Source organism: Oncorhynchus mykiss, chromosome 2 (assembly GCF_057628025.1).
Source record: "Oncorhynchus mykiss isolate SJ-2025 chromosome 2, ASM5762802v1, whole genome shotgun sequence".
Taxonomy (NCBI): Eukaryota; Metazoa; Chordata; class Actinopteri; order Salmoniformes; family Salmonidae; genus Oncorhynchus; species Oncorhynchus mykiss.
In genome coordinates this window covers 92,135,151-92,146,529 of record NC_143023.1, presented here as the reverse complement: position 1 = coordinate 92,146,529, position 11,379 = coordinate 92,135,151, and the positions used below count along the sequence as shown (strand labels likewise).

The 11,379-nt window shown below is 42.9% G+C and overlaps 1 protein-coding gene across 2 annotated transcripts; it reads right to left on the bottom strand.

The window, feature by feature from the left end:
• Window positions 1-2,815: 2,815 nt before the first annotated feature.
• LOC110499816 (aurora kinase B) lies at window positions 2,816-9,018 on the bottom strand. Of its 2 annotated transcripts, none has more exons than XM_021576880.3 (9): window positions 8,883-9,018; window positions 8,598-8,636; window positions 5,605-5,689; window positions 5,418-5,466; window positions 5,073-5,261; window positions 4,678-4,816; window positions 4,270-4,418; window positions 3,771-3,945; window positions 2,816-3,572 (listed from the first exon to the last, which is right to left on the bottom strand). In XM_021576880.3, exons 1-9 carry the CDS (start codon window positions 8,889-8,891, stop codon window positions 3,399-3,401), a joined length of 1,008 nt encoding a protein of 335 aa, XP_021432555.1. In that variant the 5' UTR covers window positions 8,892-9,018; the 3' UTR covers window positions 2,816-3,398. The 2 variants fall into 2 exon arrangements, with proteins under 2 accessions (XP_021432555.1, XP_021432561.1); XM_021576886.3 differs by having other exon boundaries at window positions 5,605-5,656; window positions 8,883-9,017.
• Between the last annotated feature and the right edge of the window lie 2,361 nt (window positions 9,019-11,379).

Sequence of the window (11,379 nt, the reverse complement as noted above, 5' to 3'; positions counted from 1 at the left end):
CTGTAATGAATTTTCTCCCCTGACAGTCCTGATTAGGTGAACCAGCTTGTTTAATGTCTGTGGACTGGGTGCTGACTGTCTATCAGTGCCATTTAATACGCATTCTGCCACACACTCAAACCCTGCAGATGCTAACCAGAAGAAGAAGTGAACACAAATACAGACAGGCCAATTGATATTCTGGGGATTGTCAGTTATTAATGTGTGGCATCAACAAAGAACACGTAGCAATTCAGTCATCTGTAAGAAGTGAACCCAACTACAGAGCCAATGGATATTACAGGCTGTGTCAATTCACTTTTAATGTGTGGTATCAACAAAAAACAACATTATTTTCCTCTTTCAGTGATTAACACCTACTGGTCAGTATTCAGTAGAGATGACGCAACAAATAACTCTCTCATACACCTAGAGACATTTAAGACTGAAGGGAGGTTCATGATGTGAGAGGACACTGTCATGATTTCCACAGCAGTCAGGCATACGTTCGTAATGGACAGGAGGTGGCTGGTGTGGTGTTTCCAGTCTATAGGGCACCTCCACAACATCATGGAGTTCTCCTCAGAATGCTATTGACCCCTGTGTGACCACATGTTCTGCTTCAGTGGGCGCCATATTAATCCTGATAGCATTCCATCACTGCCAGTAGCAGATGTAAGGTTTTGTCAACCTTATTGGACAAGCTCTAGACAACACGCTTTATTACTGAGAGCTCAGATTGTGGTGTTCAATTCACAAAACTAGAATAAGATTATATTTCTATGGTCCACCCCCCCACCCCCCCTCACTCAGAAACACATTTAGTTGCAATCTTCTCCAAATCTCTCCTTTCCCTTCACCAATGGCTGACCTCCACTGTGGAATCTCCTGTATCCACTCAGCCACAGCGAATACACCCATAAACATACATGTTTATATACATCATTGGAATACACCCTGGAGGTCTATCTGCCCTTGGGCCAGGCAATGGTTTCCTTTATTACCCCCATCAGAGCAATATGGCCTCTGTGCATTGACTGCACCGCCCAGCAGAGTACAGCCCTCATCTGTAATTTAAAATGTAATTTCACAGTCCGCTGCTGCCTCACTTCACCTGTAGCAGAGACATCTGTAGGGAGAATTACATCTGACATCATCTCCCACCATGTAGTCTCCTCGCTACAATGCTGCAGCCACAGCTCAGCTCAAGGACCATTTCCTCCTGTTTTGTTACAGTTCTTTTTACTCGATGGTTGAACGACTGAAGGTGTAGCTGTGTGGCTGTGATAGTGATGGTGTAGCCGTGTGACTGTGAGAGTGACGGTGTATGTGACTGTGAAGGTCTAGCTGTGTGACTGTGATAGTGATGGTGTGTGACTGTGAGCTTCAGACCCACTGACAGGATGAGTGATTACTGTGTATGTCCTCAGAGTCTCTAAAGCTCCCAGAAGAGATAATGAGACTTCATTTATCTTCTATTTCCCCCTCTCCTCACACACAAACCAACCAAATGGTCTTGCTGAAAACTGGGAGACAGACACACACACACGACTAGACTTATTGAGGTCAGTAATCATTGGATAAAAGGCAGCAGATTTGACTTTGTCAAATTAATTTGGGCCACTCCCATTGTAGTAAAAGAGAGCAAATACATTAGGGTACTCCTAAAGCAAGAAGTATAAATAAATGGTCAATGTATACGTTAACTTCATATTCAAGCATGTAATACAAACGGGAGTTCTTATAACACGTTTTTTTTTAAAACAGATCTGCATACATTTCTATTGAGCTTATAAAACCGGTAATTTCCTCTCGATCAAATTCTGGCTTCGAGGTGCCGCCCATTTGTCATTTTTTTTAGTTTCACACTGTATCACGGCTCATTTACAGATGCCTGTATGATGCATTGCCACACTTTCAGCTAGTCAAAGACTGAGGCTGTGGTCATTCAACCAACGTGGTACTATTCATTTCATTGAAATTTAGGCAGAAATACTGTACCTGAGATGGAAATTGTAAAGTAATATCAAGTTTTATGAAAGCTTTGGATTTAAAGTCAAGTGCCTCGTTAGAGAGCTGCGAGTCCTCCAGACCAGCAGTATGGATGGGAAAAGACACCAGAAGAGCCTTACCTCCAGCTATAGAAAAATAACTTGCACACCTGTTAGATTACTAGGTTCATGGAGAGAACTGATATTTTCCTAGACATACAATAACAGAATGGGGTTATAGGTCAAGCTAAAAGAGGGCTTAAACATGGGTCCATTCACACGGTATAGAACGTGCCAGTGGCGCCCTGGGGTTGCTTTTAACTGAATCTCCCAAATGGCCTTTAACATATGACCTCTCACTGGATACTGGCTGGGGGATGAAGTGTGTGCTTTGGTTGGGCTCGGGGTCTGAATAAAATAAAATCTCTTTCAATGAGCATCGCATTCACTTCATAGCCTCCATTATTCTGTTATCGCGACAGCCAGACCGGTGTTACCAGACAGTAGAATTACTCAGTGTATTTATTACAGTCCCAGCCATGCTTTACAATGTATTAAGAGTTATCCTTATCTTCCTGTCGGTGTCCCGGTCTGTGTAACAAATCCATTCACTATAGACAGCACTCCTTTTGACCAGGGCTATGGCCATCTCAGATACACCCCCGGCAGTCATGCAGTTCCCAGACAAAAACAGTCACCCCATGACAGGAATCATTTGCAGGACTGAGGATAATGATAGTCCCAGTGGACCACAGAACAACACTGACATCAGCTGGAACAAGGGTGGTAAGACATGGAATTTCACCCACTACTTCATTCATAACCTTAATTGATACTTGCCACTCTTTTCCATAAATCAATTTGGCATCATCCTGTGAAGCACCCAATGCCATATTTATTTCAAAACAGTTGCAAAAGGAACACAAAGAATAAGCGTTGTAGAGGATGTTTCATGCAGGCTGTATAAAAAGGTATGTTGAAAAGAGAAAAAAAAGGAGAAAGGAAACCAAAGACAAAGTACATTTATAAAATCTATTTAAAGAAACGCAAGAAATAATCTCACACAGTAGAGGGCGCCCTTGAATTGTTCTGGGGCTGAATGTAAATTAAAATGAGAGTAGTCTATTGTCCTTTGGTTGTCCCAGCTTAACAGATCCATCTATATCTGCGAGTGAAACTAAAATTGTGGATGAAGGTTGTCCGGGTAAGTAAAAAAGAAAGAAAGTGAAACCCCTGAAAGTTGGAAACTCCCAATCAGCAGGGTAAGAGTCAGTCCTCCACCCAGGTAGAAGGCAGGCTGGAACGTACTGGGTGGTGTTCAATTATTTATAGACATGAATATTCAATTACCTATAAACATATGAATATGTAGGTCTATGGTGGTTTAGGGGTTTCGTGTCAGTGTAGACAGGCTGGAACATTGGACAGTTAGGGTTTCTTGGGAGCAAAGACGACAGGTAGGACCCGTCGGGAGTTGCTTTTCACCCAGGGGTGGTTGATGACGCTCTGCAGGGGGAGCCGCATAGAGGGACTGTGGCGGAGCAGCTTAGAGACCAGGTCCCGAGCACCATCAGACACCACCTTGGGGAACTGCAGGTCAACCTGAGAGATGGGAGGTCATTTATCACCGTTTAAAAGCTGTGCCTTGGGTGAATATCTAACTACTACATGTATGCCTATTCTATTTAAACAGATGTTAGTCAGAAATCACAATGGATCTACTCGAGCGATTACACTTGAATTAGGGATAATATTACTATTGGATATACAAGTAATTTACGATAAAAAAAAAATGCAAACCTTTGTGATGCGTTTGTACGTGTCGGAGTGGCTGGCAGTTTCAAATGGGGGGTTTCCAACAAGGCACTCGTAGCAGAGCACCCCGATGGACCAGAGGTCCACCTTCTCATCGTGGATCTTCCCCTCAATCATCTCTGGGGGCAGGTAGTCCAGCGTTCCACACATTGTGCGGCGCCTAGAGGGGGTAAGACAGCAGCTAGATAAGTGACAAGGTTTTCCTAATGGCAACATGTCTACAAATAGACAGTCAAGATGAAGAAAAACCCAGTGAATTCATGACATTCAGTGTATTTGAGGAGATCAGTTTGAGCTAGGCAGGGTACAGAATCTCCAAATAACTACATAAACAAGTAGTTATTTGGGATGCAGCAAGGTGATTTGTAGATCAGTGATTCTGTACAATCTGATGGTAATGTAGTCTCAAACATACAAATGGACAGTATTTAGTTGTGAAGCAAACATATGAGGCTATAGAGGGTTCAGTTCAGGGTTCGCTCACCTTAAGGATGGGGCATGGACAGACCAGCCGAAGTCTGCTATCTTCAGCTCCCCACGGAGACCCAGTAACAGGTTCTCAGGCTTGATGTCACGGTGTATCACCTTCCTCTCATGGCAGTACTGCAGCGCATCAGCCAACTCCTCCATGTACTAAAAAAGGACACAGATATTGGACATGACTTACTTCCACGTTGCAATTCAAATGCAAATAAAGTAATGCCAACTTAAATCAATGCCAAAACGTAGCTACCATTATCAGACCAAATGATTACTTTATTATTACAAATATACTATCTAACAACCAAATGCTATGATTGGAGGTCTTGGGTGAAAGAAGCAACAGATACTGATTATTCAGAATAGATTAATTAGCTTGTCTATGCAACAATAAAATGCCAACTTCTCTTACCGTAGCAGTGCGCTGGTCATCGAAGCGACCACATTTCTGCAGCTCTTTGTACATCTCACCCCGTGGGGCGTATTCCAGGATCAGAAAGACCCTTGAGTGGTCATGGAAGTAGTTGTAGAAGCGCAGGATGTTGGGGTGTCTAAAGGAACAGGAGGAAGGAATGATTTAAATCTACCTTCCCCAACCTGAGAAAATAATACACCCTGAATTATAAAGGGACTACTGGTCAGTTTCTAAACGCCAGCTGAAATCCGCTTACTGAAGTATATTTCATGAGGTTGGTGTTAACCAACAAGTCAAAACATTTCCCGCAGAGAAATCACTATATTAAACCTATACCCCCACTAGGCTAGATCCAAAAAGTTGAGAAATTACAAAATCAGGGTACTAGTGACCTAAGATGGGACTGAATCTCAATCTCTCTTCGGAGCTGGTGCTCCACGCCTTCCTTCTCCATCTGAGACTTGAAGAGCACTTTCAGTGCCACAATGAAATTCAGCTTCTTATCCCGCGCAACGTACACGTTCCCAAACTTGCCCTTGCCCAGGGGCCGCCCGATGTCAAAGTCATGGATGGTGAATTTCCTGATGAGGAGAGACGTAGCAGTTGTAAAACCACACCTTCATGACACATCTAGTTTATAAAACCTAAAAATGCTAAGGCGAATTGACCCTTCTAAAACAAATTCCAAATGCACAACATCAGGGTGAGGTGACGATATTACTGGACAGAATACTTACTTTGCCGGAGCGGCACCGGAGGAAGAGGTGACAGGTTCTCTCCTAGGACCTGTTGTGACATCATGGGGATTCAGAATAGAGCAAAAAACATATTTGGTACATTGTTAGCACCATTAAAAGTGGTGTGATGTGTTTCTATACAGTTTCAGATGGCACATCAGACAGAATGGTAGCTATAGAAATGTACCTGTAATTGCGTTTTTGTCTGTAGTCTCTGGGGCAGAGGGTATTTGAACTCTCTGTGGACCCACAGAAACCATTGAAGTTGCCATCTATCAGGTAGAAAAACATCCTGGATTAAACCTAATTTCCTCCAGCTCACCATTACTGGTTCAAAGTTATGAATTCAAAATGGTAGCCAGCCAAATGGGCAACTTTATTTTATGGCAACTAGCTAGCCAGGAATGGAGTAGATGGGGTTCCCAGCTCCACGATGTACATCACGGTGGAGTTGGGTTGCGACGACTGTTGGCAGAGTACCTCCGACTAGATCAAGTCGCTCACAGTCGATACGAGGAAACAGTTGGTGGTTGTATTTGATTAACGTTTTAATAAAAAGGATGGATTTAAAAAGAATTAAACAACAAAAAAAAGCTACATAGGACAAACATTATGTACACAGTAAGGGTTTCCGAATGTACATTTTATAAGTATCGACCGACAGCGACACGATGTAGTCAGGGCTACAGGGTTGTCACTAGTTACCACAAAGTCATAATTATGGATAAACCTCAGCCTTCTTCTACAATGTTTATTCTTAAAGGGAAATGGAAATGTTTGAACTCCATATTCATCATCTCCAGCACCACCCCAACACACACACAAACTAGGTGGACACCACTTCAAAATTAGCGGATTTGGCTATTTCAACCACACACGTGGCTGACCGGTGCATAAAAACGAACACACCGCCATGCAATCTCCATAGACAAACATTGAAAATAGGAGGGCCTGTACTGAAGAGCTCACTGGCGTTCAACGTGGCACCGTCATAGGATGCCACCTTTCCAACAAGTCAGTTCAAATTTTTTGCTAGAGCTGCCCTGGTCAACTGTAAGTGCTGTTATTGTAAGTCGAAACGTCTAGGAGCAACAACGGCTCAGCAGTGAAGTGGTAGGCCACACAAGCAAACGGAACAGGACCGCCGAGTACTGAAGCGTGTAAAACTCGTCAGTCCTTGGTTGCAACATTCAATATAGAGATCCAAATTGCCTCCAGGAAATAACGTCAGCACAAGAACTGTTCGTCGGGAAATGGGTTTCCATGGCCGAGATACGGCACACACGTCTAGGATCACCATGCGCAATGCCAAGCGCCGGCTGGAGTGGTGTAAAGCTTGGACTCTGGAGGAGTGGAAACTGATTCTCTAGAGTGATGAATGAAGTTTCGCAATCAGGCAGTCCATCAGACAAATTTCTGTTTAGCGTTCTCCTGAGATCCGCCACTTGCCACAATGCGTAGTGCAAACTTGTTAAGTTTGGTGGAGGAGGAAGAGTTGTCTGGGGCCGTTTTCAAAGTTCGGACTAGGCCCTTTAGTTCCAGTGAAGGGAAATCTTAATGCTACAGAGCACAATGACATTCTAGACAATTCTATGCTTCCAACTTCATGGCAACAGTTTGGGGAAGGCCCTTTCCTGTTTCAGCATGTGCACAAAGCGAGGTCCATACAGAAATGGATGGTTGAGATCGGTGTGGAAGAACTTGACTCGCCTGCACAGAGCCCTGACCTCGACCCCATCTAACATCTTTGGGATGAATTGGAATGCCGACTGCGAGCCAGGCCCAATCGCCCAACCTCACTAATGCTCTTGTAGCTGAATGGGAGCAAGTCCCTGCAGCAATGTTCCAACATCTAGTGGTAACCCTTCCCAGAAGAGTAGAGGCAGTTAAAGCAGCAGGGGGGGCAACTCCAGATTACCCATGATTTTGTTCTACACGCTACATGACCAAAAGTATGTTGATGTTGGGGTGGTGTTAGAGATTATGAATATTACGCAAAAACATTTGGAATTTAAACCTAACCACACTGCTAGCCTTATGCCTAACCCTGCCCTAGCTTGTGGGTTAGAGATCTAACGCCAAGGAAGCTCCGATTCCAACATACAGCTCTGCAAGCGTATTAATGTCAAAATACATTTGTTACTCACAAAAATAATAAGTCTGTGGTAAGCAGAGGCTTAGGAAATCTTATACATTTTGTTCTATGAAAATCTTTAACAGAAGAATTTATATAAAACATTTTTTAAATAAGCACATAAATGCTTTAAAATTCAGAGGTTACCTGACTGAAATCTCAGAACAAAACATATATCTCATAAACCTGTGTTAATCTCAGACTTGATTCTCTGCATTTAGTCATCCGTCGCCATCATCTCATGTTTCAGCATGATAATACACAGCCATGTCGTAAGGATCTGTACACAATTCCTGGAAGCTAAAAATGTCCCAGTTCTTCCATGGCCTGCATACTCAGATATGTCACCCACTGAGCATGTTTGGGATGCACTGGATCAACATGTACAACATGGTGCTCCAGTTCCTGCCAAAATCCAGCAACTTCATACAGCCATTTGAAGAGTGGGATAACATTCTACTGGCCATAATCAGTGTGATCAACTGTTATGCTACATGAGGCAAATGGTCATCAGACCAGATACTGACTGGTTTTCTGAACTATGCCCCTACTTTAAAAAATTAAATAAAAATTATGGTATGTTAACAACAGAGGCATATCTGTATTCCCAGTCATGTGAAATCCATAGATTAGGTCTAATGAATGTATTTTTATATGAACACTAACTCGGTAAAATCTTTGAAATTCTTACATTTATATTTTTGTTCAGTATACATATCGGCCATAACGGGAGTAAATGAATATAGTTGCTCAGCAAAACTCCATATTTGGTGAGTAACGTAAGTATTTTGACATAACGATTGCTGCGCTGTCTAATGGGATTTTGGTTTGTTGCTTCCAGCGCGTTAGTTAGGAGAACCGTAATACCCATCATATCTAACACACAGATACTGGGGCAGTATATTAAGACCAACAAGTTAGTTCACACGATATTGCCATTTTAACTGATTGTGGTAACTAGTGACACTCAATTCCATTGATGTAGCTACTCGTCTAGGAAAGGAGGAAATCATAAAGGTAAACAGGACCAGTGTGGCGAAACTTACCGGTCTTTGTAGGCCTTTAGGATCACAATTCTCCTTATTCTGCAAATATATTGAATAGTTTAACAAGCTAAGTTGGCTAACGTCATCATTGACACTGCCCAGAAGTTGACGTTGGCCATAGATAAATGTTTTAGCTAACTAGCTAGTACCCTGGCAAATGTTAGCTAGCCAAAGCCATTTTTCAAACAAAGCTAACGCAAGCTATTAGCTACAGTGTTCGTTAGCTAGAGACAACAGTAATATAGGAAGAAACTTTAGTAATTTAATAAATAATTAAACTCTTACCTGCATCATACTGACGCATTTAGCTATATGTGAAGTACAATAACTTTAAAACCAAACGGCACCCTATTCTTTGCGCTTCGACCGCCAATCTTTCAAAGCCACTGCCGTTGTGTGTGATTGGTTAGATCAAATGTACAACTCCTCGTCGATTGGTCAGCCCAGCAGTGACGCGCTTCCGTTTTACTTCCTGTGTTTTTCTGTTGTTGATGTTTGTGGTGTCGTGGTAGCTAGCTAGTTGTGGTGAGTTCCACACAAAAAAAGGCGAGTATGATGACCGGCCAAATGGACCACAGATAATGCTGAAACTGACCTAGAAGAGAGGAAAGGGGAGAAAGGAGAAAAAATACAATCAATTGTGTGTATGAAAGTGTCTCCCCCTGCACAGTTGTGAACTATAATTTTAATGAAGTTTTTTATTTTAATTGTATTATTTTCTATTTTATTTTTTAAAGTAAACACCACAAACTCATGTTGGGAAAAGAAAAAGGCAAAACTAATCTACGCCCGTTCTGATAAAAACCTTAGAGCATCTAGCCTCGGGGGATGCCTTGCTTGACCACACCCTTCCTTGTTCCTGGCCTGCCCTGTCTCTTCCACCAATCCATTTGTTTCTTATGGACAGAAAAGAGCAGAAGCTCTGAGCTGTCCGATCAGGTCCATTGCTTACTGAGTGGTATTGAGGTGACTCCATGCAGACACACTGTTAGATTTTGGTTGTGGCCGTTTGTTTGCTTTGGCACCTTAACACCCCTCATTATCACATTTATGCATGCAACCACTCACTTACACTACTGATTACACACACCATTGTTAATTGTATTTAGTTTACTTCAGTTAATAAATATATTTAGTTATTCCTTATCTCCAAGTTGTCTGCCTTTTTGTTATGAACTTTGAGACGTTTTGTGAGAAGTTGCAAAACCCCCTACAGAGTTTCAAACTTCCTCTGGAAGCAATGTCAGCACAATAACTGTTTGTCGGGAGCGACATGAAATTGGTTTCCATGGCTGAGCTGCTGTACACAAGCCTAATATCACCATGTGCAATGCAAAGCACCGGCTGGAGTGGTGTAAAGCTCGCCGCCATTGGACTCTCACGTTCTCTGGCGTGATGAATCACGCTTCACCATCTGGCAGTCTGACGGATTAATCTGGGTTTGTTGGATTCCCGAGAACGCTACCTGCCCCAATGCATTGTGCCAACTATAAAGTTTGGTGGGGGAGGAATAATGGTCTGGAGCTGTTTTTCATGGCTCTGTCTAGGCCTCTTAGTTCCAGTGAAGGGACATCTTAAAGCTACAGCATACAATGACATTCTCTGGACGATTCTGTGCTTCCAACATTGTGGCAACAGTTTGGGGAAGGCCCGTTCCTGTTTCAGCATTTCAATGCTCCCGTGCACAAAGCGAGGTCCATACAGAAATGGTTTGTTGAGATCGGCCTGGAAGAACTTGACTGGCTTGCACAGAGCCCTGACCTCAACTCCATCGAACACCTTTGGGATGAATTGGAACACCGACTGAGAGCCAGGCGCAATCGCCCAACATCAGTGCCCGACCTCACTAATGCTCTTTTGGCTGAATGGAAGCAAGTACCCGCAGCAATGTTCCAACATCTACAAATTAGTGGAGTCAGCTATTTCAGCAACTCCATATTAATGCCCATGATTTTGGAAATGATGTTCGACGAGCAGGTGTCCACATACTTTTGGTGTGGCTGAAATAGCCGAATCCACTAATTTGTAGTATCCACATACTTTTGTGTATATATGGTGTAATTTAAAAGTATGCATCAAGGTGTCTGTAATATAATTAATTTGTCAAAAACAAATGTAGGCATAAAAAAATGAATCACTATTGCTTCCAAAATATTTTTTTTACAACTGAGGAGAAGTGCCAAGATGACTGTGAGGTGGTTTCAATACAGTGCCCCCTATCAGTCGTCCAGGGTTTATGCACATCATTGGTACAACTCCACTGTTCGTTTTCACACTTCCTGTGGATGAAGTCAGGAAAATATGTCTCGTAAAAATAAAAGTTAATTAAACACCATAAAGTATGCAGCACTCATTGTTGAGAGCAACTTTGCAGAGGTGACCGCAGTAGGAGGATGCAGACGCCTCAAGAAAGGCTTCCTACCTTGTTCCATTGGAATGATATCATCCCGGCCAAACAGAGACCTGTGTGAGAAAGGGTAGACCTACTTCCCCTCCCCTTGCAGTTGATGTGAAGCAGGAGGATACTCACATTCAGCACCACGACTAATGCGCAGTCACTGAGCCTGCAGCACTGGATATGGTCCCGATGAAGATCGAGGACCAATTTCTTAGAGATAGAGGAACTGCAGTAGAAGTTGAAGAATCTGGCAGCACAACACTGCTTTGGTCTGTAGAGATTTGCTGGGTCCGTTGAGAACATACGGTTGGGCTCCCAACTGGCGCAGCGGTCTAAGGCACTGCATCTCAGTGCAAGAGACATCACTACAGAGCCTGGTTTGAG

What these genes read in the sequence shown, in the direction of transcription:
- LOC110499816 (XM_021576880.3), bottom strand. An exon ending in CTAAAGGCCTACAAAGACCG is followed by an intron (nt 5,690 to 8,597) that starts GTAAGTTTCGCC and finishes TCTACCTGATAG; the next exon opens with ATGGCAACTTCAATGGTTTC. An exon ending in ATGACCAGCGCACTGCTACG is followed by an intron (nt 4,419 to 4,677) that starts GTAAGAGAAGTT and finishes GTCCTTTTTTAG; the next exon opens with TACATGGAGGAGTTGGCTGA.